General features: G+C 42.3%; 1 protein-coding gene across 3 annotated transcripts in view; it reads left to right on the top strand.

Annotated features, from left to right (window-relative positions):
• MAP2K5 (mitogen-activated protein kinase kinase 5) overlaps positions 1–27,622 on the top strand; it is a 127,401-nt gene that overhangs the window by 60,389 nt on the left and 39,390 nt on the right. For 2 of the 3 annotated variants that reach the window (XM_027644473.1, XM_027644475.1), the window contains 4 exons: positions 2,774–2,847; positions 3,771–3,821; positions 7,340–7,411; positions 19,264–19,293. In XM_027644473.1, coding sequence (XP_027500274.1) covers positions 2,774–2,847; positions 3,771–3,821; positions 7,340–7,411; positions 19,264–19,293 — 227 coding nt within the window. The remainder of the gene's footprint in view (positions 1–2,773; positions 2,848–3,770; positions 3,822–7,339; positions 7,412–19,263; positions 19,294–27,622) is intronic. The other variant, XM_027644474.1, reaches the window with a different exon arrangement.

Raw genomic sequence — 27,622 nt, 5'->3', positions numbered from 1 at the left:
TTCTCCTCACTTTCAGTGTGAGATATTTTGTCAATTCCTTTTCTTTTTGAGGAAACCATTGGGATTCGTAGCAAATATTTGCTTAAATTTAATTTCTGCTGGAAGGACAGATTGGATTTGCTCTCACAGAGCTTGTTTGGCTGGTTTTCTCTATATGGTCCCTGGACTCTGGAGTCTTCCTGTCCTTGAGGGGCCAATTGCCCATCTTTTTTTTTTTTTTCCCTTTTAGGATTTTCTTTTCTTTTGAGCTTTGTTTGTGAAAGGATTTCAGGCTCAGGCAAAGCTTAATGAATGACAGGTGTTTATTCAATTATATCAGCTTCCTGTCACATCCCATGCAGTAGCAGGGAAGGGGAAATGGGTTGTTCAGATCCCATGAGGGATCCTGGTGGGAGCTGGGCAGTGCTGGTGGCACAGGGGACAGATGTGCTGTGGTGGTTTCCTCTGCTGGGTCGTGTTAGGAGAACAAGGATTTGTGGGCTGGACTTGGAGAACATTGAATTACAGAATCCCAGAATGGTTTGGGTTGGAAGAGACCTGGAAGTTCATCCCATTCCAACCCCCTGCCACGGGCAGGGACACCTTCCACTGGCCCAGGTTGCTCCAACCTGGCCTTGGACACTTGCAGGGATCCAGGGGCAGCCACAGCTTCTCTGGGCAACCTGTGCCAGGGCCTCTCCACCCTCATAGCCAGGAACTCCTTCCCAATATCCCATCTAACCCTGCCCTCTGGCAGTGGGAAGCCATTCCCTGTGTCCTGTCAGTCCAGGCTGTTATCTATTTAGTTATTAATTATTTTTGTTACAATTTTTGTTACAATTAAGGTCATAATGTGTCTGTCCTGTAAACAGCTGGATTTGTGGGCTGGAATGTCGGGATTTCTGTGTGTGCAGCAGCACCTGCTGCTCAGTCCATCCCGGCTCCGCACGATCCCGGGGACGAGGTGGCTCCATTGGCTCCATATTTTTAGAAAGAAGGTTAAACAGGATTACTGTGCAACTTGATGTTGTGCTCAGGATTCAGGGGAGAGCTGCTGATGTGCTCGGCGCGTCTGCTCAGATTGAGCAAAGTCACTCAGCACCAGAGGGGGTAAAACTCCATCAAAAATGCAGCACATGGATTGATTCCTAAAGCTGGAGAGCAGGATACGTGAACTGAGGGTTTGGATGCTGTTACATGATGAAGACTGATTTTTCTGGGGAGGCTTTTAGGGAGAAATTAGAGAATGTACCCCCTCCCTTAAAACATATAGATCAGCTTAAGGTATGTAAGGTCCTTTTTAAAACTGGATTTTTAGCTCAAATATAAAAAAGCATTTAATCAGCTTCTTAATTGAGGTTATACATTTCTGCATTACGGAGACAAATTAAACAGGCTACTGTGCTACCAGGAAACAGCTGCTAAACCAAGGCAAACTTAATGATAAACAAAATTAGGTGCTTTTCTAGTTGGGTTTCATCCATCTGCACCCAACGAGTGCTCACTTTTAAAGGAGGCACAGATATACCAGCTATTGCTTTTAATCCATTTTGACAGAAGAAAGCAGTGATTAGGCAAAGCCACTGTGCTCTAATCTTCCCAAGTTTAAGCCAGGCCATAACGTGCACATTCTGCTTCCCAACTGGCATCCCTGGAACAGGGAAGATGTTCAGTGTCTCCTGCACTAAAGCCAGGCTGGATGTTGAGCAGATTATTCCCATGTCGATTTTACAGTTTGAAACAGAAATGTACCAACTTCTTTTGGCATCAGAGGGGCTCAGCATTAAGATCTTCACACTGACAGTCTGGTTTTGTGATGGACATTGCTGGTTTATCTGCTGGAACAGGGTTAGTTCATCATTTTAAGGCTTTGCTGGCAGTTTACCCCTGTAAAAGCCCTGAAACCCTGAGGTTGGAGCCTTTTCATGCCATAAAAGCCACAGAGGTGGAAGCCAGAAGCTTTGGGGAACTGTGTGCACAGAGCACAGGGATTAATGTTAATGTCTAAATGTTATCCCTGTGGAATTTCATCCCCTTTTTTCAGGCTGATTTTCCAGTTTGTCAAAAATCCCTGTGAATTTTGGGTACTGCCCTTCAGTGCTCTTGTCACCTCTTCCCCACTGGTGTCACCTGCAGATTTAATAACATGGATTATTAGTGTTGTAAATGTCATCTGTGTAATATCATATCATCTATATAGAGATTATGTATAATTTATATATTTCTATGGATTATATAAATATAATATATATGTATACATATAATATATATGTATACATATGATATATGTATGTGTGTTTATGTATATTTATGTATGTATATTTTATATATATTTGTCTATATATTTATATATGTGTATATATGTATATTTATATATATGTATATCACATACATATAATATATGTATTTATATAGATGATGTATTTTATATATATATACAAAATGTCATCTGTGCTACTGACTTATAGACCATTGGTTCCTTTTAAAATACATAAATGTCATCTGTGCTGCTGACTTAGAAACTAGAGGTTGCACTTGAAATACGTATTTTTAATATTTCCTGTTAAAATATATCATGCCAGTGTTCATAATGCTCTCTTGTGTATTTGGGATTGTCCTGTGCAGGGTCAGGACAGGAGTTTGGACTTGGATGATCCCTGTGGGTCCCTTCAGACCGAGGAGATGTAACTCTAGGATGCATCCTAGGATATAAAATTCTAGGATGATTTGATAGATCTAGGATGTGTACATTATCTAGGACAACACAGATAATGCAGTTTTGTTCCCCCCCCAGATGTGAAGCCCTCCAATATGTTGGTGAACACCCGGGGCCAGGTGAAGCTCTGTGACTTCGGGGTCAGCACACAGGTAATTCCCCCTTTGGATCTCTCCCTTCCCAGTCCCCAAATCACCTGGCTCCAGACAGGCAGCCCCCCCCCAGCTCCTCTCTGCTGGGACAGCCCTATTCATTTGGAATCTCTGGGCGACTTTTCCTTCATCTGAATATGATTGTTCATTGTTTAATGACAGTAAAAACTGCTGATATTGTAATTACTACTTACGAATGGCAAACTTCATTGATATGCAGCTTTGATCTGAAAGCTTTTTGGCCAGACAAAAGGGAGGGCAGAGCGAGGGCCGTGTCTGGGGAGCCCGACTGGCCCACAATAAAAATTAATATTGGGCCTAACAATGGCGGTGGGCTTTTACAATGTGCAGCACAAATTTTAATTAATTTCCATTTTGGGCCTCCCTGGAGAACTTCTCCGCTAGTGACCCATGAGCTTGCTGGGATGTTGATTTGAATTTCAGCACCTTTCCTCTCAGCCAAACACAGGGACCAAAGAGGAGGTCAGCCTTGTATTATGGGTTGTCAGGGGCTGTTGTCCCTCCAGCGTATTTAGTGCTCGTTGCATTCAAGTGATGAATTGTGGCTTTATTTCACATCTTGAGCCAGCTGACTGAAAAATGAGCGTGCTCAATCCTACTTCAAATTGACTTTTTATATCAGACTAGTTTGGGGTACTAAAGCCATAAGCATCCTGTTTAACAGAATTGTTTAAGGTTATCTGCCATAAACTGTAATGCAGTGCTTGTTTAAATTGGAATTCTCGTTCCCAACCCAAGCAAGATTTAATCATTTTTAATGCCTTGGCAGATAAATTTGTTCCCTTTTACATAATTTTTCGTTGATTTATAGGAATGATGATTGTAGGTTAAATGAGGAATAATTGCCCATTTTATTTCCACATTATCTTTATATTGTTCTAACAGCCTGTTTTGTCTGATAGCTGGTGAATTCTATAGCCAAGACGTATGTTGGAACAAATGCTTACATGGCGGTAAGTGGATTTATGCAGGAATAACATTTAAATGGAAGTATTTGTTCTCTGGGTAACGCAGGATATCTCCCAAATCAATCCTCCCAACTCCATCTCTCCCCATCCCCATGTCCTCATTTCCTGTGACAACTCCATCCTTTGCTGGGAGGGAAGAGTAATCTTGGAGAAGGGTTTCTTTCCCGTGGATTTTGAGCTGCTTTTATTGCCTTGGAACAAGTGGGAACAAAGAAAAGAGCCAGTTGGATGTTTAGAAAGCAGCTTTCCACTCCTAGCTTGTGGCTCTTTGCAGATCAGTGGCAGTCCCAAGCTTATCCACATTTTGGGAATGCTGCTCCAAGCCTGGAGTTCAGCCAAACATTTCAACCTGTGCAGAGGTCTGGGTCCCTCAACACCCCTGTGGGGGGAGTTTCCCATGGGAATGTGAAGCTAAAAACATTAGGACTGATAATATCAGGGCATTAAATTGCACGTTGTGGAATGTTCAGGCCACACAGAGCGAGTCATCAGTATTTTCACTTTTTATTATAAATTTTGGTCGTAGTTCTTGTTAAGGATTGAGACCACTTTTGTTTTATTTCTGCCCATTAAAGCAGAAATTCCCACCATTTTTAGATCACAGGAGGACATTGCTAAAGGTACCTCATTTGGGGGAAGGCAGAGGGTGAAAGATCTGGTTTTAAACTTTGCCAACTGGCCCGTGGTTCTCACGTCAGGGGGATTAACACAGGGACAAGGCCCAGTGTGAAAGGAAACCACACAAATTAATGTGGATTTTCAGATCAATTTGATTAATTTTAATTCCCCATTTAAGATGTGAAAACTTCATTGCTTCAGTTTAAGTTGTCTTATTTTTAGCCATTGAAATTCCTTGAGCAAACCATTAATGTCATAGTATTAGTGATGGAAAAAAACCAGTGTTCTGCTTGTTTAAGAAAAAAAATTATAAACAGTAGGAAGTGGTTGGTGCTTGTGTTTTTCAAACCTTGGGAAAGAGGAGAGAGAAATCCGTGACCTTTAATCGCTTTCAGGTATTTTTTCTGACTTTCTTGTAAGAAGAAAGCAGCACCAGGTGCCCATTTATTTGCTAAGTGCTTTTCTACTCAAGGTATACTCATTATGTGCCTTCTGAAACGCTCGTGTCACCATCCTAGAAAGACTTGGGCTGTCCTGTGTCATCAGAAAAATGGTTTAAAAAAGAAAAGGTATAAAAAAAGAACCGGAAGATAAAGATTCAAGACAAAGAACCAGCTTTGTATTAATCAACTTTTCCAACTCAGCTGTTACTTTAGGCTGGTCTTAAGCAGGTCTGAGAATTAAATTGTATTATGCTTTTAGTGTACAAACCAAGATTACAGTTCTCTTTCCCAGGTGTACATTAAATAAATTGCTTTTTTTTGCCTTCTTGTTTATGGGTGAATGTGATGCATTCAGCTATTAATTGGAAGAGAGAAATTAAAGCTAAAATGTAGTTGATCTGATTTTCTGTGGTTTTGCTTCTTGATTGAGTCATTTGGTGTCATCAGATTTCTAGTCAAGTCCTCCAAAAATAATGAAGGTCACCAGCTTTGGTTCACCTACTTGGCAGACTGTCAGTGAATTTGAAACTGTTAAAAAAGATGAGGTTGGGTTTGAAATAACCGGGGGGGGGGGGAAAAAAAAAAGCTTCTTGATTGAGAAATTAAAATTTCCAACCAAAATATGTTTTCTGTAAAATCGTTTTGTCACCACTTTATATAGAAAAAAAAAGCTTGCATGAAAAAATACCTGTTTTTTAAGAGAAAATTCTTTGGGCTGTGTATCCTTAGGATGATCCCTGTGTTGCACCCTTTACTTTATACATGTTATTCCTATTTTTCTCTTCCAGACTCTTAAATTCATGAGACTGTACTTTTTGTTTAAATGTGCAGCTGATTTGCTTACCCTTCTCATCTGTGAATCCATAATTCCTCCAGAGAAGCTGCTGTTTAAAACTTGAGCTGTTATAAAGGAAGAATAAACAATTTAATATTGCTCAGTGTGAATTTTAAATCTGATTTGGTGGCTCAGGAAAGGCCTAAACAAATTCAGTGGATGGCCCAGCTTAGTCCATACCGTGTCATAAAAGCAGATATATCTGCCTCTGTACATTTTTTGGCTACAAAACTATATCTTTATGAAGATATTTATCAGTACAAAAAGATGCTTAAAAATCTAATTCCTATATGATTCCTATTTTAAACATTTCTAAGCTGTGCTGACCCAGCCTAATTTTACTTAAAGAACTTAAAAAAAAAAAAAAGATTTTTTTTTTTTGTCACTTTTAAATGGGATTTGGTTAAAAGGCTGTTGTTCCAGTTGAGTGCTGGGGTGTTTTTTGGGTTGTGGGAGGGTTTCCTCACAGGCAGCACCGTGGTTTTTACTTAACGTTCACGCCGCGATAAAAGCTCTTGACCTGGGATTAGCAGCTCGCAGTAAACATCCAAACCCACATTGGACTGGCACTAATTTGGGAGTTTGTTTTCTAAAAAAAGGTCTCTGGGATTATTAAAGACTAAAAATACAGGCAGTGCTTTGTAGGTGGTTGGGTTAGACAGGTGCATTAACAGCACAGTGGGGAGAGAAGTCTCCCGGAGCCTTTTATTGTTCCATTTCATGCTGTACTTGACCTTGGAAATGCTTAAATTGTAGCTTTCAAGTAAAAACCAGCAGTTATATTTTACAGCATTCTATTTCATGAGGCATTAAACCTGCTGTTAAGAGTTTGGAGCCAGGTCTTTTTTTTTTTTTCTTTTTTTTTTTTCCTACAGGTCAAAAACGAAATTAAGAAGTGTGTGAAATAACATTGCCCACGTGTGACTTCTTTGGGCTTCGACAACTTGGCTTCTTAAACCAAAGAAGTTTCAAAAGCAGTTCTTCCCCAAGCCCTTGACTGCACACGGGGAGGGTTTTCCTTGCTGTGGTGCCTGGGCTTTGGGATGGATGGACAAACCGTGGGATTCTCTCCTCTTCACCTTGCATTCCTTGGCTTTTTTTCCTTGGATGAAACAACCCAAACACAAATGCCAAGGCTGCACTTTGCACAAGGTGCAGAGCAATGCACAAATACAGTTTTTCCTGAAGAGTAGATTTGCTCTCTGGGAGGTTTTTGGTAGTTTTTGGTGCCCCTCCACATGAGGGGCAGCCCCAATCTCTGCTCTCTGGGAGCAGGGACAGGACCCAGGGAATGGCTGGAGCTGTGCCAGGGCAGAGTCAGGTTGGATCTCAGGACAAGGTTCTTCCCCCAGAGGGTGGTTGGCACCGACCAGGCTCCCCAGGGCAGTGGGCACAGCCCCCAGAGCTCATGGAGTGTTTGGACAACGCTCTCAGGGACAAGGGCGGGGGCTCCTGTTGGACTCCATCATCCCTGTGAGTCCCTTCCAACTCAGGATCTTCCATGATTCTGTGATTTATTTTTTTTTTGCTTGCCCTGGACTGGCTTTTGTGCAATGTTATGTTTGTTTGCAAGGCTCAAGAAGATGTTTCCCTCCATCTCTTTGCAGCCTGAGCGGATTTCGGGGGAACAGTATGGAATTCACTCGGATGTTTGGAGCCTGGGCATTTCCTTCATGGAGGTAGGAAAAGATCTCATGGTCACATGCATGTCTCAAGAATCACATTAACATTCAAATATTTTGATGTAATCTTTGCCAGTGCTTTGTATATTTATATGCCCCTAACTCTCGCTGAATTTTGGCTGTATTTAGAATGGGTTTGTTCTTTTGAGCTCCTAAACCCTCCAATAAAACTCTAAAAAAAAGATCAGGAAGTAGGGCCTGATGCATAGATGCCTTTGCATCCTCTCAGCACCTCAGGGACTGAAAATGATGCTGTTTCTGTGTTGCATCTTCACAGGCCAGGCCAGAGTGGGTGATTATTTGGGTTAAAAACGGCGTTTTGCAGATTGGAATTTGGAGCTGGTTAATGGCCTTGCAAAACCTTGGCAGAAATATTTGCAGGATGGTTTGGAGCCTCTACCCTGTGTGATTAAATAAAGTGTTTGGATTTAAGTGTCCACCAGGGCTTTTAGAAAGATTTCTCACAAGCAGAGCTTCCAGCAGGAGCAAAAAAAAAAAAAAATCTATGAAAATTAAGCTGCTCGAAGGGAATGTGGCTGTAAATTGTGCTGTTTGGGGGTTGGAAAGAGATGATATTTCAAGTTCCTTCCAATGCAAACCAGTCTGGGATTCTCAGTGCAGCCATCCAGGAGCAACCACGCTTGGTGCAGGTTTGGGCAGAGCAAGTTTTGATTCAAGAAAAAGGTGTTTTTTTCAGCTTAAGGTGTCTTAAAACATAAATTTTTTTAAAAACAGATTATTGTTCGTAGGAAAGATAATGTAGAGTGTGTAACTTGAGGAGAAAGGCCTGTGCTATGGTCATGTCTTGACCAGTAAAATCAGATCTGGGTGTAAACTGGGCTGGGAGAAGGGACTGGTGGTGACAGAAGGTCATGTAGCTCCTCCATCCTGGCTTTGACTGGCCACAAACCACCTGGAAACCCTTGGAGCCCTGGGCAACAAGCCCTCAGAGGAGTTTTTCAGCTCGAGGGCAGTCCCATGAAGGAAATTCCCCCTGCTTGAAGCAGTTGTTTCATCCTTTGAGAACATTCCTTCAAACCATGGATGACTTGCACCATTTTTCTTGCACAGCCTGACAAAGGCATGTATGATTAAGCAGAAAATATGAGTGCCCTTCCCTTCTCTTCTGGAATAATACAATATAATTGTCATTAAGGTGAAGCTGTATATACCTTTAGGTGAAGTGCAAATGATTTTTTTTTTAGCAGGAGACGAGGTAGAAGTTAAATAAGATTAAGATTTCACATTTTGTAGCCCAAAAATTAACTATTGCTATGTTTTCAAGCAGTAAATTCCTTGCCAAACCCCTTTTAACCAAAATGAAGGTGGTTAATGCTGAATCATTGCACTTAGGTGTTGTAAATCTTTCCCAGGGTCTGACTGGAGCCAAGTCTGAGCTGCAGCAATGACACACTTTAACATGTCACAGGGGAGACAGGTCTCTTCATTTGTTTTACTGCAAATTTGAATTGTTTGTGATGCTGGAGAGCCCTCACTCATGGTTTTGGGAGAGAGACAGAACACAGTCACACACTGTAAATTAATTTAGCCAAAAAAAGGGCTAAAATTCTATTACATGAAGGCCTAAAAGTGTACGACGTGAAGAATTGGTTGAGGTGTCCTTCCTCATTTGTGGGGATATAAATATAGGACTTTATATGTAAGCATTTCCTAGTTCCTTTGCTGGATAAAAGAATGTATTTTGATGTGCAGCAGCAGTTCAGGGATCCACCATGGATCATTACATCCACCATGTAGACCAAGTTATCTGGAGTTCAGCTCAGGGTTATTAGCAGATAACCTGGCTGGGCATCGATTCCATTTGCAGGATGGATTTTGCCATCATTAGGAAAACCCCTTTCATTTGCATTGACTCTCCTGTTTTACACCTTCTCAACTTTTATTTCCCTCTCACTTTCCATAAATGTCTTCTGGATCAGATGTCCAGAAACCAATTTGGGCCTGTTAATTGGTGTGTCACCTGCTCCTCCGAGCCCTCTCCCGGCACGGTCGCTGCTGTCTGGAAGTGCTTTGAGTGATGTGTTAAATGATGAAAGCAAGGACAGAGGCTCAGAAAAATGTCTTCACAAAGGTGAAGAAGGTGCTCAAAGAGCCACCCAAGGTCACTGTCATTAAAGTAACACTGTATTGACAGGGGGATTGGCAGTGGAGCCACCCAGGCTCATGTTGATGGAGCTGTTAAAAAGGGAAGCCGGTGTTTGCTGGGGGATTTAAAATCATCTCCACTTAGGAGGGTGATACTCAACCCCTACAACTTGGTGTTAGCACAGTGGTAGCATGTTAATGTAAAAGAAATGGCTTGTGGGATCAAGTTAGCACAGATTACTCGTGCTGGAGTGTGAGCATATAAAATCAGCAGTAAATCTCCTCATTTTCTTTAATATTCTTCTGAGCCTTTAAAGCGTCTCGAATTTCTTTGCTGCAAAGCTTTGTGTAATGGGAAATGCAGCTGTTGTTGTGAAGGTTAAGAAAACTGCCCCAAAAAACTTGTTAGGAGAGTGTGGAAAGTATTAAATATGAGCCCTGCCTAAGCTTTGGAAGATGGGGAACATTCACGTTCCCTTTGAAGTAAGAAGTGTCTGAGGGTACCTAGTGTTCCCTTTATAAACAAAAAATAAGGTAAAATTAAATTAAAATAAAATAGAAGAAGAAATGCTGCTAACTTTATTTTTATTATTGTCATTATATAATATATGAAATATATATAATATCATATATATTATATGATAATACATATAATATTATTATCTTTATTATCACTGCTTCCTCTTTTTGAGGTTGCATTTCTTCCCTCAGGATTTTTCTGAAGTGCCTGAAACTTAACACAGGCTCTGTAAAGCTGTTTAGAAGTGTTTCCCCACAAATAGTTTCTGTGTTTCCAGGAGGTTTTTCGATGTTTTTATTTAAGTGCTCTCGGCTTGACAAAGCAAGTTCAATTTAAACCAATGCCACTGCTGTCACTACACTGAACACTGTGTCAGCATTTTCATTTATAAAAGCTGTTTTTCAAGGGTTTATAACTCAGTCATAAACCACAACCAGGCTGCCTGGGTGTGTGTGTGTCCATAGCCCATTCCCTCTCTCCAAGAGCCGTGTCCTGCACAGGAGGATAAATTAAATTGCCCAATATTTCTTGTTCCTCTCCACTCTTGACTCTGATCCTGCCTTGCGTGGCTGCTCTCCACAAGTGAACTTTAAAACATCCAGGGGAGGATAAAATACACCTGGTTGGTTTTAATGCCAGTATCAAGGCCAGGTTGGACTGGGCTTGGGGCAACCTGGGCTGGTGGGAGGTGTCCCTGCCTGTGGCAGGGGGTGGGATGAGATGGGCTTTAAGGTCCCTGCCAACCCAAACCATTCTGGAATTCTTTTCAATTTATCCACAGACAGAACTGATGTTATATTGAAATGCAGGAAGTGAAAGCAATTTGCTTGTGCCTCAAAACTAAGTGAGTTTTGGAAGTACAGTATGAGCTCACCTGCTTGGCTGATGGTGCCTTTTTGCTCCTCCTTTTGTGTCACATCCTGGGCTCTGCTTCCCACTCTCCTCTGCTGGGAAAAGCAGCTGCTTCCCTGTGTTTCAACCTCCTTTGAAAGTTAAATTTACTTGCTGCAGAGGTTCTCACTGTTCTCTCTTTCAGGGACAAGGAGTTTGTGCATCAGTTTTAACATCAGTTCATTATTAGTTCTTAAAACTCCCGAAATGAGAATTTGAAGTCTTTGGTTACCAGGGCTCTTGAAAGCTCTTGCAAATACACAGTTAACAAGGGTTGTTAGAAATATTCTAAGCAACCATAAGACAGATTTTCAGCATTCCCACACACAGGAACACCGGGATTTATCCCCCAGCCATCGTTATTTCAGACACACACATCTTCTGAGGGTGGTTAACCCTGATTGCACCCACTGTCAGTGCTGTGGAGTCTCAGACTCTTCATCCCACTTGGGTTGGGAGCAGAGAGGGAGCTGGAGAGTCACAGAATCACAGAATGTGCTGAGCTGGAGGGAGCCCACAAGGACCATCGAGTCCAACAAAGGCAAGGAGGAGCAAGATATTTGAAGAGGGTGCTCCAGGAGAAGAAGCTCTGCTTGAAGATGATTCTCTAAAAGCACTTCAATCTTTAAGATGTTTAACTGCATAAAACTGCTGTCAAGACTCGTGTATCATCTGGTCAAGGAGGGGAGGCTTCAGATCTGTTTCTAAGGAGTCTAAAATACGTGATCAGTGGGATATTGTCGGCTTTGAAGTGATAATGGCTCAAGGTCAAGATAGTGAGCTGATCTGAGGGAGGTTGTGCAGAGCACAGTTTGTCTTCTGCAGGATTTCACTCCTCTGTGGATGTTATGGTTGGTCTTTCCTCAGTTTTACCCCCTTACCTGAAGAATAGGTGTAGTTGTTGTTAGGGACAGGGTGTAGTGTGGAACGGGCTGTGTTATGTTCAGGGTTGCACTTGATGCTCTCACAGGTCTTTTCCGACATAAACAATTCTGTGATAGAGGGTGGAGGGGAGAATCTGAAACCCAGAGCTTGGTGGCCTTTGTGTGCTGGGCATGAGCTGGTTTATTTTGCTGATATAAACTGGAGAGACTGGGCAAGGCCTTGCCAAGGTGGAGCTGCTGGTGCTGGTAGAGCCAGTGGGAACAGCTCATGGTAGAAGGCAGAAGGCCTTTTTTTGGTTTCATGAAGTTTGGCTGAGAGCAGAGTCATGCTTTGAGCTGCCTTGGGCCCCGGATCATCACACAGGTGGGACTGCAAATACTGGACATGTTTCCTTTAGGATCAAGAAAAGCAAGGATATATAAAAAGTGCTTTTTTCTTTTTTTTTTCTTTTTTTTGCCATGAGCCTCACCTCATTGCTGTCAGGTTTTGAGGACTGCAGTGGTGTGATGTTTGTGACTTGGTGACTTCTTGACTGCTTCGCTCAGCCCCATGACATGATTTGCTCTACAACTTAAATCCTTCTTGAGGAATATTTACGTGGTTTCAGCCATTCTGTACAGAACGAGGCACTTCAGAAACTCATTCTTGGGAGAAAGCCGGCCTATATTTTTATTATTTCATCCTGTATTTTTATTATTTTGGCCTATATTTTTATCATTTTTTCCCCCTTGAGCTCTTTGGGGTGGTTTGTCCAAGCAGTGCCCGTTGGCTCCCATTCCCCCTCTCCACCTCCAGCCGCCGGTGGGATGAGGAGACAACGTCCAGCCACCCCACAAAACGTGGTGCTGGTGGAATCAGAAGCGAAGGGCCCAGTGCCTGAGGGTTGGGTCATGAATTAATAATTGCTGTGTGGTGGGGAAGTTGCCTCACAGAGCGCTATCAATCACTCAGTGACCAGAACTTCCAGTAATTAGTGTATTTTATGGGCCTTTGCTTCAGTGACTCGGAAGCACATATGCTCCACTCCCAGCTAAACTTAGCCAGAGTAATATTCCAGGATGATTTATCCACTTGCTGCTCTGGGATGTAACCCTATATTAGGTGAAGATTGTGAACTAAGCTGCAATAAAGTGGAAGTTTAGGTACAGTTTGTGTGGGTTGAGACCTCCATGGATCATGTTGCCCAGCAATTGCTCTTAGGCCGCTGTGGGCAGCCAAATAAATAATCCAGTTCTCTGCCTGGGCAGATGAAGGGACAATTAAGGGAACACATCAGCTGTGGTGTGTTTGGAATATGTATTGTATATAGGATTATAGGGTCATGCAATGTGTCTAATAGATGGCATAATACATTATATAGATAATATTTATATTTATATGGGGGTGGGGAGGCCCTGGCCCAGGTTGCCCAGAGAAGCTGTGGCTGCCCCATCCCTGGAAGTGTCCAAGGCCAGGTTGGATGAACTTGGAGCAACCTGGGCTAGTGGAAGGTGTCCCTGCCCATGGCAGGATGGATTAGAAAACCTTTAAAAGGCCCCTTCCAACCCAAACCATTCCAGGATTCTGTGATTCTATGTAATGTAGATCATCATTCCCTGTTCTTACACCATATAATATCACTGTTTCTGCTTTTAAAAAGTAAAAAATTTATGAAGTTGCCAGTCAAATCTGCCTTTTCCTATTATTTAAGTGCCTTGTGGTTGCAGGTGAACCTTCATGCCAGCAGAGGTGGAGAGCAGCTAAAGTTAAGCTGCATTTCCACCAGCACAACCAAATTTCATGTATTTTTTCCCCTTGAAATACTGAATTTAAATCCAGCAAACAAACAAGCAGGGAGCCTCTCCTCTCGAGCAAGCGATCAAATTAATCTTTATGGCCCATTTGTGGAAATTTTGCACCTGACAATTTCCACAAATGGCCCTGAAAAGCCCATGTCCCACCTTTGTCCCTCTGGAAAAGGCTCTGCTATTCTCAGCCTCACCTTTGAAGCTGCAGCAGTAAAAGCCTTGCTAATATTGAGGATTTGTGGCGAGGCAGAAATGTGCAATTTAATCATGATTGTCTGCAGCCTGTAGTTTGCAGTACGCTATAGCTCATATTTAAAAGAAGGCAAAGTGAAACTAATTATCTTTAATTAAGGCGAATTAGGCTTTGATTTTTAATATATTTTTTGCAGAGAGAGAGCGAAAAAGAGAGAGAGAGAGAGAGGGAGATCTCCAACTCATCTGCTCCAGCCAAGGAATGTCCCAAAGGTTATTAGGGCATATTTCTGGTGGGCCTGGTGGTGTCAGTAATAACCTTCCTCCTCGTGGTCCTCGCCACCAACAAAAATGTCACTTCATCAGTCTCCCCTTCCCGGCTCCTGCCCCTCCGCAGGGGTCGCAGATTCCACAAGTTATCAGCTAATGGCCTTATACATTAAAAATTGAAGCTTTCCCCACTCCCAGGCCTTGCAAGGCTTTGTTCTTTAAGCCCCAGACACTTTGGAGTGCAGCTGCAAACTATAGGCAGAAGATTAAATTAATTTGTAACTCTTTTTTTTTTTTTTTTTTTTTTCTCCTGGCCTGCATTACTAAATCCTGCACATTTAATTGAAACCCTACTTCAAGATGCTTTGTGTTCCTGCTCCTCTTTGTTGGCAGTTTAACCTCAGAAGCACTTTAACGCTGGTAAATTGCTGTTATATCCTTTTGGATTCTTTTTTTTTTTTTTTTTTTTTTTTTTTTTTTTTTAAACTGTGCAATGAGAGGACGGGGAAAAATTGATATTAGAAGGCAAGAAAAATCTTCCGCTAGTTTTTGAGGTATTTAATATTTATTAAGGTCCATACCCTGCAGAGTTTCAGGTGATTTTTAAGCCCATCTATCTAGGAACGTAGAAATTGGTCTTGGAATGAAATTTCACCCAGGGAATTTTATGTTATCCAGTAGTTAAGTCTGATTTTTTAAAGTTTCCCCGTGTCTGGATGTTCCGAAGTGGCGGCTGCTTTCCCACGGAACGAGGGTTTAACTGCAGTGCACCATCTAAATGCAAAATCCTTGGATGGAAATTTAATTGTGTGAAATGTGCACGAGGTAATTAAGAACAAATTTTTCGAACATTTCAGCCTATAAAAGCCCCTCCTTCAGCTCCATCACCGGCGATATTGGAAGTGCTTATTTTCAATTTGCAGTTATGCCGAGAAACATGGAAATGTGTCTAAATTAAGAATAAAAGCATCCCGGGCTTTCCAGTGGAACTGTAAATTAAAAAACAACTTGCACAACATCCACAAGCATCCAAGTGGGAAACTTTATTGCCTGAGTGTCCTAAAAATATGGTTTGAACTTCCTTCCCTCAGACACTTTGCAAACAGGATGCAGAGCGAGTCGTTGTAGTTTTATTCACGATATACAGCAGGCAGGGAGGATCTCTGTATTTCCCTTTCCAGTTCCAAAATGGTAAATTACATTAGTTCAACAAGTCATTTTAATTTTGTGTTCACAAAAATTAAATGTACTTGGGAATAGGTTTGAGTTGTTTTCCAGCCCTGCTTATGGGAGCTCATTCCAGAGGCTTTATGGTTCTTTTTGCTCTCCTCCTTATTTTCTGAATAAACACATAATAGTTTGGTATTTTAATTTTTTTTAAATTTCAGTTGATATCAAAATTTGATAGTTTGATAAAAATCAGCATCCAAGCTGTTATTTCGTAATCTGGGATTATTTCTCAGTTTTTCAAGTACTGGTTTAAAATCTGATGATCCATCCTCTATCCAAGTCTGGCAGAAGGTTCTTTCTCAGGACAGAACCTCACTGAGCACCAGGAGTGTTTTAAGTGCTCTCATGAGCTACTTCTATGTTTAAGAAAGTAATTCCTTTAAAAACCACACACACACAACCCCAAAAAACCTCCTCCACGTAGCTGCTCCAAAGTGAAATGGGGTGGGAAAGTGTTATTCTGGAATGTTTCTTGCTGATTAATCTCATTCTCATTCCTATTTCCACACCATCCTGCCCTTCCAATTCCCTGGGCCTTTTTAAAATGATGGTTTTTACAATTCTTGTGTAGCAGGAATGAAACCACAGAATGATTTGGGTTGGAACAGACCTCCAAGATCACCCAGTCCAACCATTTGGGAGGAATCCATAGGAAGTTCAACCATTCCCTTCTCTCTGGAGTGCCATAAAATACTGAGCAGTTCCCAAACCCAACTAGTGTGAGTGGAAGTATTATATTTTTGTGATGATGCCTTAAAAAAAAAGGCAAGTCCTGGAGTTTCATCATGTAAATGCAGAGCAGAGAAGTTTTGGACGGTGTGTTAGTTTGGAAGTTTATGTTTTTCCTGTCCTCCACTGGACTTGTGCCTCCTATGTTTGTATGACTTGCTTGGACACCTGACAGAGTTTGAAAATCCCTTTAGTGAAGCTCGAATCTGTTTGTTTTGGGGGATTTTTTTTTTCTCTTTAACTATGACACTATTTATAAATCTGAGTCTACATACAGAGGTCATTGGTTGGCTGAACTTAAACCATTTTACTTAGTAAATTTAATTAAGAAAATACAGTGCAACTCATAAGCAAATGAGTTTTTTCCTAGTTTTAAACCAAACCACCCTCTCGAGTGCTGATTGCCTCGCTCGACCCCTGGTGATACAGAAACAGGCAAAATTAAAAAGGACATTAAAGCTTCATTAAATCTGAAACACATTTAGTACAGTGACATATCTGCAGGCTATTTCGGGGAAGATTACAGACTCTTTGCTAAGTTTCTTAATTTATAATACCTTGACAATCTTGCAGGGAGGAAACAAGTGTGAGGAGATGAATCGAGGGATGGTTCAGGGGATGCAGAACTGGCTCCTCAGCCCAGGAGCAGCTTCACAGAGAAAAGGGTTTCCTTTAAACAACCTCCCAAAAAACTTGCTGCTGGTGCATTTTGGATCCTTCCAAACTCGTTTATACACCCTATACTTAAGTCTGGCAGGAAACTCCTCTTTCCCCAGTTATTTTGCTGCCTTTGGAGCCCCTGCTCCGAAGGTGTGGTGTGGCCAGGGAGAGGGATCGTGGGTGGGAATGGGAATGCTTAGTTTGAAGTCACCTTTGAGGTTGTTTTTGTGCTTTAATAACATCTGCAGGATGATGCTCTGTGCATACAACCATCATTATCTTCTTGGTTTGCAGTGGGATGACTGTTACATTCCCTTACTCTTCTTGAGCCAGTAGTTCTTGGATAAATCAGGTCTTATTCTATTTCTGTGTGTGGAAAAATGCTGGGCATTTCTAGTTTTCTTTCTAGGCATTTATAGTTTTATTTCTAGGCATTTATAGGCTATTGCAGCAGCAGGGCTTTTTAGGACCTGAAACAGCTTCTTGGAACATAAGGATGGTCCTCCCAAAAGAAGAGAAGATGATAAAGGGTTTTAGTTTTAGTATCTCCTGGTTTGTAAGACCGAGTGTAACAGAAAATTTAGGGTCTCTGCTTAACTATTAGCAGCATTTTTCAGAGCCTGCCATAAGAGTGACCAGAGTGACTTTTCTGAGATGAGAATGATCACAGAATTCCAGAATGGTTTGGGCTGGAAGGGACCTTCAAGATCATCTTGTTCTGCCATGGGCACGGACACCTTCCACTGTCCCAGGTTGCTCCAAGACCTGTCCAACCCAGCCTTGGACACTTCCAGGGATCCAGGGGCAGCCACAGCTTCTCTGGGCAACCTGTGCCAGGGCCTCCCCACCCTCACAGCCAGGAATTCCTTCCCAGTCTCCCATCTAACCCTGCCCTCTGGCACTGGGAAGCCATTCCCTGTGTCCTGTCCCTCCATCCCTTGTCCCCAGTCCCTCTCCAGCTCTCCTGGAGCCCCTTTAGGCCCTGCAAGGGGCTCTCAGCTCTCCCTGGGTCCTTCTCTTCTCCAGGTGAACATTCCCAGCTCTCCCAGCCTGGCTCCAGAGCAGAGGGGGTCCAGCCCTTGGAGCATCTCCATGGTCTCCTCTGGACAAATACAGTGAATTCAATATTGCAAAAGCTTTGTTGAAGAGTAGTTCCCAAATAAATTATCTCATCAGGGCTGGGCACAGCTGGGGCCAGGTCACGCTGGCACTGAGGGGCTCAGGGATCACTGGCACTGCAGGGGCTGGGGAGCAGCTTTTGCCCAGCACTGACCCGTGGCGTGGCCTTTGGACACGATGGCTCAGACCTTCGGTGTCGCTGGGTCTGATGGGAATAAAACTTGTTTGTCCCACAGGGAGATCAGTGATGGCAGTGCTGCCATAACCTTTGTGGGAGACCTCCCTCTGAAGCCTGGGGAGGGGAGGAATCCTGAAGGTCAAGTGGGTGTGGAGAAGCTCATGGTTCCTCTGGAGACTGTCGAGAGAGGTGGGGGCATCCAGAGGGTCAGAACAGAGCTGCTCTGAGTGCCCTGTGTCACCTCAGGCTGTGCCAGGGGAGGTTTAGGTTGGATATTGGAAGAAATTTCTTCATGGAAAGGGTTGTGCAGCCCTGGCACAGCTGCCCAGGGCGGTGGTGGAGTCCCCATCCCTGAGGGGATTGAAAAGCCATGTGGATGTGGCACTTGGAACATGGATTAGTGGTGGCCTTGGCCATGCTGGGGGAATGATTGGACTTGAAGGCTTTTCCACTCTAAATAATTCTATGATTCTAACCCTGAAAAGCCTTGTCCTTCCCTGAAGAGTAGCCAAAATAACTTAAAATACTTACATTTTGCTGAGATTGTGTCCAAGCTTCAGATATGGGAGACCATTCTCAGAAGGGAGAACCTGTCTCGTACAAAGAATTTATCTTGGAATATTTATGAGCTGTGGCCAGTAGAATGTTCTTTACACAATATAAGCAAGAATGTTGGGTTTGGGACTACTCTGTAGGGTACTGATTGACTTATACAACAGCAGGGGCAAGAAGTGCAGTTGATACCATGGGCGATCAGAAGGAGACGTGAAGGAAAGACCAGGTGTCTCCTTGTGGGTGCCGTGGTCTCTCTGCAGATCCCACCTTGGGTTTGGCACCAAGAGGGACACAAAGCTGAGCTCTGTAACCCAGATTTTACCCTGAGCCAGTTAAGGGAGGACTCTGGAGTTAGTGCTGCTCCACAATCCCTGCTCCCTGCAGATCAGCAGCAGCAAAGGTCAGCGGTGTCAGCCTCGCTGGAGAGGCTGAACTGGTTTCATTTCCAGTCCTGGGGAACTTGGGCATCAAACAGAGTCACCAAGTGGTGACAGAAGGGCTGGGGAAGCACAGAAACCCTGGGTGGAGTGAGGGGTGAACCCTGGGTTCACTGTGGTGAACAATCCATTCTAAATACAGCTCTTTGTGTGCTCACACAATCCCTCCTGCTGCCATCTCCCAGTTTGTACAATGGGAAGAGTTGGGTACTTTTTTTTTTTCTCTCTTTAAGGAAATGTGCCCTCCATGCAAATCTCTATAACTAGACAAATATTATTTCCTTTCCCAGCTTGCTCTTGGGAGGTTTCCATATCCTCAGGTAAGATTGTTCATTACTGCTGTTTGCCACTGTGACATTCATTCCTATGTATGAAGGTGCAGAGAGCAATTGTGAACATTTGAGCCACATACAAATAAATCTGTCCTGTTAAATTGAAAAGTGGTATCTGGAAGGAGTCATTTAGAAGTCTCTATTGATTTTTTTTTTTTTTCTCCCCCTCTTCTCCAAACTCTACATTTTCTTTCCCTGGAGACAGTGAAAATTATGATGATGTTAATGATGGTTTTGTTGTGGGATTAAAAAATAATCCAGTGTATACAACAACACCTTTATTTAAGCAGAAAGGTGTCTCTGCTCCTGTTTTTATAATGTAATTTTTAATTCCAATTTCGAATGATGGCACAATGTTCTAAAATCTTCTCAAAAATGTAATGTGAGTGGGACACCTAAGGGAGCTCTGGATTTTCCCTTTTAAGAGGACTTAATATTAGTATTTTATTTAGATACTGGCATTTTTCTGACTTTCCACCTGAAGTTGGTGGTTAAACTCTTTCCACCTCCAGTGGCAAAGGTTGGGCTGATGCTGAGCCCTGAATCACCACAGAATATTTTACTTTGCCTGCTTGTGAAAAAACCATGAAACTCTGAACAAAACAACCACTCCAGAACTAGGTTTGATGATTACTTGAAATTCTTGAGATGGATGTTAGAATTCATAGTAACAAACTGCTCAGCAGCTCCTCAAATTATTCTTTCCTGGGAGAGGGGGAGAAAAAGTGAAGTGTCCAGGGACTAAAATGAATTATTTGGATGTGGTTTTGATGTTTTCATATGTTTTATGAAGACTGTTTTCTGCATCTTGGTCTGTACAGATCCCAGTGCCTGGAGGCAATGTCTGATTTAAAGGTGGTGTTGGTCTGTGCTCTTTAAGCATCTATTAACTTGCTATTATTATGCAAATAACTGTTGTAATACACATACTAATTTATGCATGGTTAGATTATGCAGATGCCTCACAAACATGGTTATTGAATAATAGGCTGGGACTCATTCTCTCTCCCATTTTTATAAGCTGTTTTAAGCCAATTCTCCTGACACTTTTTTTTTTTAGGGACTTTTGGGAAGGTTTTGCATGTGTGGAAATACTCTTGATTTTTCACTTCCTCATCTCCCCTGGACAATGTTGACTGCCATGATTAATAGAGCATCCTTTGCATATTTTATCTCTATTTTAAATGTACCTTTGAAGAGAGGATTGAAAGAGGAGCTCTTGTGTTGCAGAGTCCTCCCCACATTGGGTAACTCATGAGGGGCTCGACATCCGTGTATTTTATGACCTTAAATCAAAGTGATGGGGGGCAGAATTTCAAATAACCCTCATGGAAGTGTCAGAGGGTGGGGAGGGAAGTTGGAGCCTGGACATTCCGTAGGATTTGGGCAAAAAAATTCCTTCCTGAACCGGGAGCAAACACACGATTGCAAGTTTAAGATGCTTTTTTTTTGCTGTTCTAATTAAAAAACGGAGCGGGTTTGTAAAAGAATATTTGGCAAGTCAGTAGCCCATGAAATTGTGTATATTTTTTTTAATGTAAAAGAGTTGAGGAGGTGAAACTTGAAAATGTGGCTATTAAGCTTTTCCAGCAACTGCTTTTTCAGGAGGGTTTTTATGTGAAGAATATGAATTTTAGGCATGTGCTTATTAAGGTGGACACAAGAACTCTTAGGAACCTTCTTTGATTAGGGGGATAAATAATAGGGATTTTTTTCATGTCCAAATATCTATTTATTTCCCTGGTAAGGGCCTGATTCTGCAGTCAGTTCCCCCTCACTTCAGTGGGTTTATTCAAGGAATGAAGTTAATCAAGGAATGAACTTGATCATATGTTCATTTTCAAATTTAGCCCTGAATGAGTTGGAAGTTGCTTCCCTCTGAAAATGGGAAGTGTGGCCACGTGCAGGAGAACACCTGAAATTTCCTGCAGCTGCAGCTGCAAAAAATGTGTGGTTTGTTTGGGTTTTTTTTCCCTTTTTTATTAGTTTTTAAGACACAGACAAATGGTGTGTGTGTAAATTCAGTTTAAATGAATAAGATTTATAAGGGGAATCGTTGCAGTGTGGAAATTCAGGATCCTGCAATATGCCAGGGAGACTAAAGGGGGATTGTTTTATTTTCTGGCCTTTAGTAGAATATTTTCACGATAAAAGTAAAATATTTTCATGGTAGAACTTCCCACTGCTCATTTTTCACATCTTTTATAGGTATTTCTCTTATGAGTGTTTATTTTGCTGATGCTTATTTGCCACACAATCATTTAATCTTCACAGTTAAGTTTATTTTGAAAGCATTTAAGTGTGCAAACAACTATTCCTGTCAGTAAAGCTGCTTATGGGTGTGTTTAGAGTTAATATCTAATGATTAACTCTAATTATCAGGTTTTTTAGTCTCAATATACAGAATATAATCCCCATAATCAGTCTTTAACTGCGATCTGAGCAAGGAAATAACAAACAGTGATGATCAGAACAGACTTTTCTGCCCTAAAAACTTTGCACAGGAAATTCTAATCCTTAAAATATAAAAAATATCTAATTTTTATGTGGTTTTCATTGTTCTGTTGGTGGTTTTCCTGGCATGGTCATCATGTAGAGCTCCCTTTTGGAAGTGTTTTCTTGCTCATAGGATTTTCTGTAGGTACAAACTTCAGTGTTTAAGGGCATATTCACCCCTTGATTTGTTTGACTAACTATTAAAAGTAATAGGAATGGTGCCTGTGCTCACACACACACACAAATACACTTGAATAAAGTTATTTTTTATATAAACATTAAAAAAAAAAAAAAGAAAAGAAACCCCAGTTGCTGGTCCATAGTCCATCGAGCTTTTTAGGGATCTAAAGGTGGGGAAACTAAGTTTGAATTTCTTTTAAAAGTTTAGCCTTAATTTATATGATTTTGATTTTACACCAAGAACTGAAAATTAAAAAAAAAAACCAAAACACCAAAAGGTGTCACATGATCTATTTAATTATATTTGAGGTTGGAACCCCAAAGATCTGAACAGTTTGGTAGCTTCAAATTCCATGTCTTGGATAAAAGCAGGATGGGGGCAATGACTTGTTTAATGATAATGCAATTTAGGAGGCATGAAAAGCATTGCCCACTAAATATTCTTGGCTTGTTGTCCAACTTTATACAAAGCAGGACGTTAAAAGGAGCCACATCCATTAGGGAAATATTCCAGAGGAAGAGGCAGCTCTGAGCTGCCGAGGATTTAATCAGCTGCAGGGTGACACCACTGTATTTAAGAGACTTTTGCATTTGGAGAAATACAATTCCAGGCTTGGCTTCATAAATGGGATAAAAATGACCTGAAGTTTTTTTTGTTTGGTTGGTTTTTAAAGAAATAGCACCAAAATCAAAATCTGTTCCTGATTCCACCCCGTCCCAACCCACTGCTCCCCTTCCCATCCCCTTCCACCCTCTCCCATCCCTCTGCTCCCCCTTTTCCATCCCTCTGTTCCCCTTTCCCATTTTGCTGCTCCACTTTCCCATTCCACTTCTCCCCTTCCCATCCTATTCCACCCCTTCCCATCCCGCTGTTTTCCTTTCCTATTTTGCTACTCCCCTTTTCCCATCCCTCTGCTCCCCCTTTCCTACTGCTCCCCTTTCCCATTCCACCCTTTCCCATCCCTCTGCTCCCCCTTTCTGTTCCTTTTCCCATCCCACTGTTCCCCCTTTCTCACTGCTCCCCTTTCCCATTCCACCCTTTCCCATCCCTCGGCTCCCCCTTTTCCCATCCCTCTACTCCCCTTTTCCATTCCCCTGCTCCCCCTTTTCCCATCCCTCTGCTCCCCTTTTCCATTCCCCTGCTTCCCCCTTTCCCATCCCACTGCTCCCCCTTTCTGTCCCCCTTCCCATTTCACTGCTCCCCTTCCCATCCCACTGCTCCCCATTTTCATCCCCCTTCCCATCCAACTCCTCTCTCTTTTCATCCCCCTTTCCCATCCCACTGCATCCCTTTCCCACTGCTCCCCTTTCCTATCCCACTGCTCCCCCTTTTCCCCTCTCCAACCCCTCCCCATCCCACAGCACCCCCCCCAAATCTGAGCAAACACTGCCCCTGGTATTGTAAAGCTTTGAATGTTTTCACACCCCATTAATTTATTACTTCTCTTGCCTCATCTTTAAATTTCCCCCCCCCTTTTTTTTTTTCTTCTCTCCCCGTATCCCTTTTTTTTTTATTTTTTTATTTTTTTATTTTTTTTGTTAAATTCCGGCTCCCCGCTGCTACAGCGATTTTCATCTTGTTGTTAATTTTCCCTGCTCCATATGGAGCTCCAGACATTTCACCTGGAGGCTGTACTAGATTTTGCTGTAGCGATCGCACTTCCGGAGGCCAAAACTGTCATTTAAGGATCCCGGTGCATCTGTCTCCGCCAGGCTTTTTTTTTTTTTTTTTTTCCCCCCCCTTTTTTTTTTTTTTTTTTTTTTTTTCCCTGGCATCGGGAGAGTGTGAATAACAAATTGGATGCACCTGAGATTCGGATGATTAGTGTGTTTTCCGAAGCCTGGGCGACTTGTAAGCAGATCGCTGTAGGGATGGGGAGGGCTAAAGAGCCACCCCGGGTGAATCCCCCGCTCACACCTTCCCATCCCGGAGAAAAAAAAACAACACCACCGAAAAAAAAAAACCCCACAAAACGGGAGCATCCCGGCAGCCGGAACGCGGAGAGAGCCACCAAATATTTCATCCTGCCTTGTCATTGATTAGAAAAGAGCCTTTAATTTCATTTCACCCCATGTTGTGATTAATTTGCATTCTTTGTCAGAAGTTAATGGAGTTTTTTATGGTTCACTCTGAAATCCTTGAAGACATCGGAGTTGATCTGATGTTTATACAACCGCCAGCGGAATTTCTGCCTGTGATTGATGGAGAGCTTGATGTTATTCCAAACGGCTTTTTAAGCTGTTTTTAAGAATTATTTGAATAAAATGCAAGCAAGATATTGTTATAACGAGCAAGATTATCTGTTAAAAATCTGGTTCAAATAAAGAACATGATAAGTGGGGGGGGGGGGAAGAAAAAGAGATCAAAAAGACAAGAGAAATGATGGACGCAGGGGATGATATTTGTTAAAATAGATCAACCAAGGATTCCAAGAAGTTGTTTCAAAATGCCAGAGACCTCAATTTAAGGGTCTTTTTTATAATATGCAGAGTTTATTTTTGCAGCAGGATAAATAATGGGAATAAATCAGGGAAGAATTTAGTTATAGTTGGATTTTCACTTGTTTTTTTTTTGGTTTTTTTTTACTCTGAGGTTTTTCCCCTTCCTTTTCCCAGCGCTGGAACTGGGAGAGGCAATCCTGTCAGACCTGGTAGTTCCACAAAATGATGGAAGAGGAATCCTTAAATCCCACTGCAAAGGAAACAGGAGTGGATAACAGGGAATTTTACAGCCCGGGAGAGCGGGCGCTGTAGATTTGCCGTCGCTTCGCTTCCTAAGAAAATAAAACGGGGTGGGGGGAAAAAAAAAAATCCACAGTGAGAGAGAAAAAGGCTTTTTGCTCCTCCTGGCAGGGAAAGGTTTGTACTTTTCCCACATCCCAGCGTTTCAAAAGCAGCGGAGAGACAATGCTGAATATTCCGGGTGTGCTGGGCCGGATCCTCAGCTCCGGAGCAAATCCTTCCCACGGCTCCGGGGGCACAACGAGCCCCCAGCCAGGACACAGCTCCCTTTTCCAGCAGGAAAACACCTTGAATTTTTTTATTTTTTATTATTATTCTTATTTTTTTTCTTTCTGACCCCAAAGCTGAGGGGTTTTTTGCGAGGTTTTCTTTGCCTCCTCCCCTCAGCAGATCGTGCCCTCGCCGTGATTTCTGCACGTAGGATTTAATTGTAGGTCCGAGGGCTCCTGTGCTGGAGCTTCCCCTGGAAAACATTCATTTTCCCTTTGCTGCATCTTTGCTAAATAATTGCCTGCTTCTAAATGAAGTTGCTGCTTTCTGATCCCTGTATTAACACCGTGGAAGGTTCTTTTTGTTCTCTGTAATCCATACTATTGACCACGTTTGGCCTGGTTTCATTTAAATGGGAGCAGGTTGTCAAGGCAAAAAAATGCTTAGTTTAAGTTGGGATGTAAAATAACCATTTTACTGTTGGAGTGTTTTTTTTTTATTATTCAATTGACAGAAACATCCTTTAAGCATTCATTTATTTTAGGGGGATAAATTGAGGCTGGGTTGCAGCATGTTTCCCAGGAAGAAAGAAATGTTTTGTCTTCCAGATCTATCATTACATCGACCCATTTAAAAGACATTAAACACTGTTCAAATGCTAATGCCAAAATAGTGAATTAAATTGTTGTATAATATCCTAAATATGATAGATCTCTGCAAATCTTCTTGCTTTTATGGCATATTCCAAAAATCACCGACAATATTTGAAGTCAGCTGCTGTTATTTTTAAACGCTTCCTAATTTCTTAACATAGGTTTTATATAAATAATTTCTCATAATATACTTCAGATACATTTTTCTTTATTATATTATTATATTTTTTCTCTTTAGAATTAAGTTTGAATTTAAATTTTATTAGAAACTTGCGGAAAAATTTGAATTCAGGTTTAGTTTTCCCAGAGGTGTTTTCGTGTTTGAAAAATGGAGAGAATTTAGGAAAGGTAAAAAAAAAAAATCTGTTCAGAATCTGAAGCATAAAGGGAAATTTTTTATTTATTTACTTTAATCTTCCTGTCTGATTTTTTTTTTTATGTAAAATTGACACTTTAATAATATGCCCAAGTGTGGAAATGTAGGTAACTAGTAAAAACTTATTTTATATGTTTTAGTATGATCTGCGTGTGTTTTAAGAGTGGATTATTAGCTTGGAATCTTGAAAGACTGACATGTATTTTTTTTTCTCTCTAATCCTAAGAATTCCAAGCAGGCTGAGGGAGCAGAGCTCAGCCTGGGATTTGTGACTGGTGTTCCAGGATTTGTTCTGTCTCGTGTGGAACGAGATGGTCTTTAAGGACCCTCCCAACCCAAACCATTCTGGACTTCTATGAAATACTGATGTTTCTTCAGTGATATTTTTACAGTTATTGAAGGATTTCTTGTGTGAGTTGGTGCTTCTGTGGAATGGGAGATGTGGAAGGAAGCATCTCTCTCAGTTTTGGTTCCTGCAGGGGATGTCCATGAATGGAAACTGAAACCTGGTAGAAGAGCTCTCAGTGGGTGGATGGGTTTGTGTGGTTGGTGAACCATCAGCAAATATTGGATTTACTGAACATTTATCATCATCCTGGAATGGTTTGGGTTGGAAGGGACCTTAAAAACCATCTTGTTCCACCTCCTGTCCCATGGGCAGGGACACCTTCCCCTATCCCAGGTTGCTCCAAGCCCCGTCCAGCCTGGCCTTGGGCACTTCCAGAGCTGGGGCAGCCACAGGAGCAGGCTCTCTTAGCTGGGATGAGGAGCAGATGTGGTTCCTCCTGAGTCTCCCAGGACCTGGAGGTGACCAGACAGGGCTGCAGCAGGTCTGGGCTCCATGTACCTGTTTCCTGACCAAGGGTGCAGCTGTGGGAGCTCAGAAGTGGATGGTGGGGAGGAACATCAGTGCCTGCTCCTGGGGGTCCCTGAGGTTGTGGGGCACTGCTGGAGGTGGGCACAGCAATCCCAATGTTTGCTCTGCCTCCAGGGACTGCTGGTTTCCTCTGCCAGAGGCTGAGGGCTGCACTCAACAGGACTTGTAGGAGCACACGTGGCCATCTCTTCTCTCTGCCGGGTGGTGTTTGCTCAAAATACTGAGGAACCCCAAAGCAAGACTGAATGATTTTGAGGTCTGGATCCCCTCCCAAGCATCCATTCTTCTGCCACCCCTGTGGAACCGTGGCTTTAATTCATGAGAGAGTGTGATGTGACCCGCTGTGGGCAGTCCAGGGACATGGGAGAGGGTGTTCATTGCACAGGGTGGTGCCTCAACCCACTCAACACCTCGGTTTGCTTAGAAAACTCCACTCACGTGCCCAGACTTTTACTGCTTTGGGTTATTTCCTTTCAACTGTCTCTGGGATTTTCTCCTCTGCAGCAACCACAGTTGATTTTGTAGCTCTTCAGAGGAAGCCCAGGATTTTTCTAGATGGATAGAGAAGTGTCAGACTTCAGCAATTGACATTTGACCTGTTTCTTTTCAAGCCAGAAGGGACTTGCAGGGCTGTGTTGAGGAGGAGGGACAATCCTGATGGATGTTCATCTGCTGCTCCTCAACCCTCCTGGTATTAGGTGTTTCCTTAGATGATTTATTCCTCTGCTTGATTATTGGAAAGGTTTTCCTTGCTGCAGGGAATAATGGTAGTTGTGTGTGGAA

This window comes from Corapipo altera, unplaced genomic scaffold (assembly GCF_003945725.1).
Source record: "Corapipo altera isolate COAL_440 unplaced genomic scaffold, ASM394572v1 50, whole genome shotgun sequence".
NCBI classification, from domain to species: Eukaryota; Metazoa; Chordata; class Aves; order Passeriformes; family Pipridae; genus Corapipo; species Corapipo altera.
Note: the sequence above shows the minus strand (reverse complement) of the source record. Positions and strands in the feature narration are given on the sequence as shown.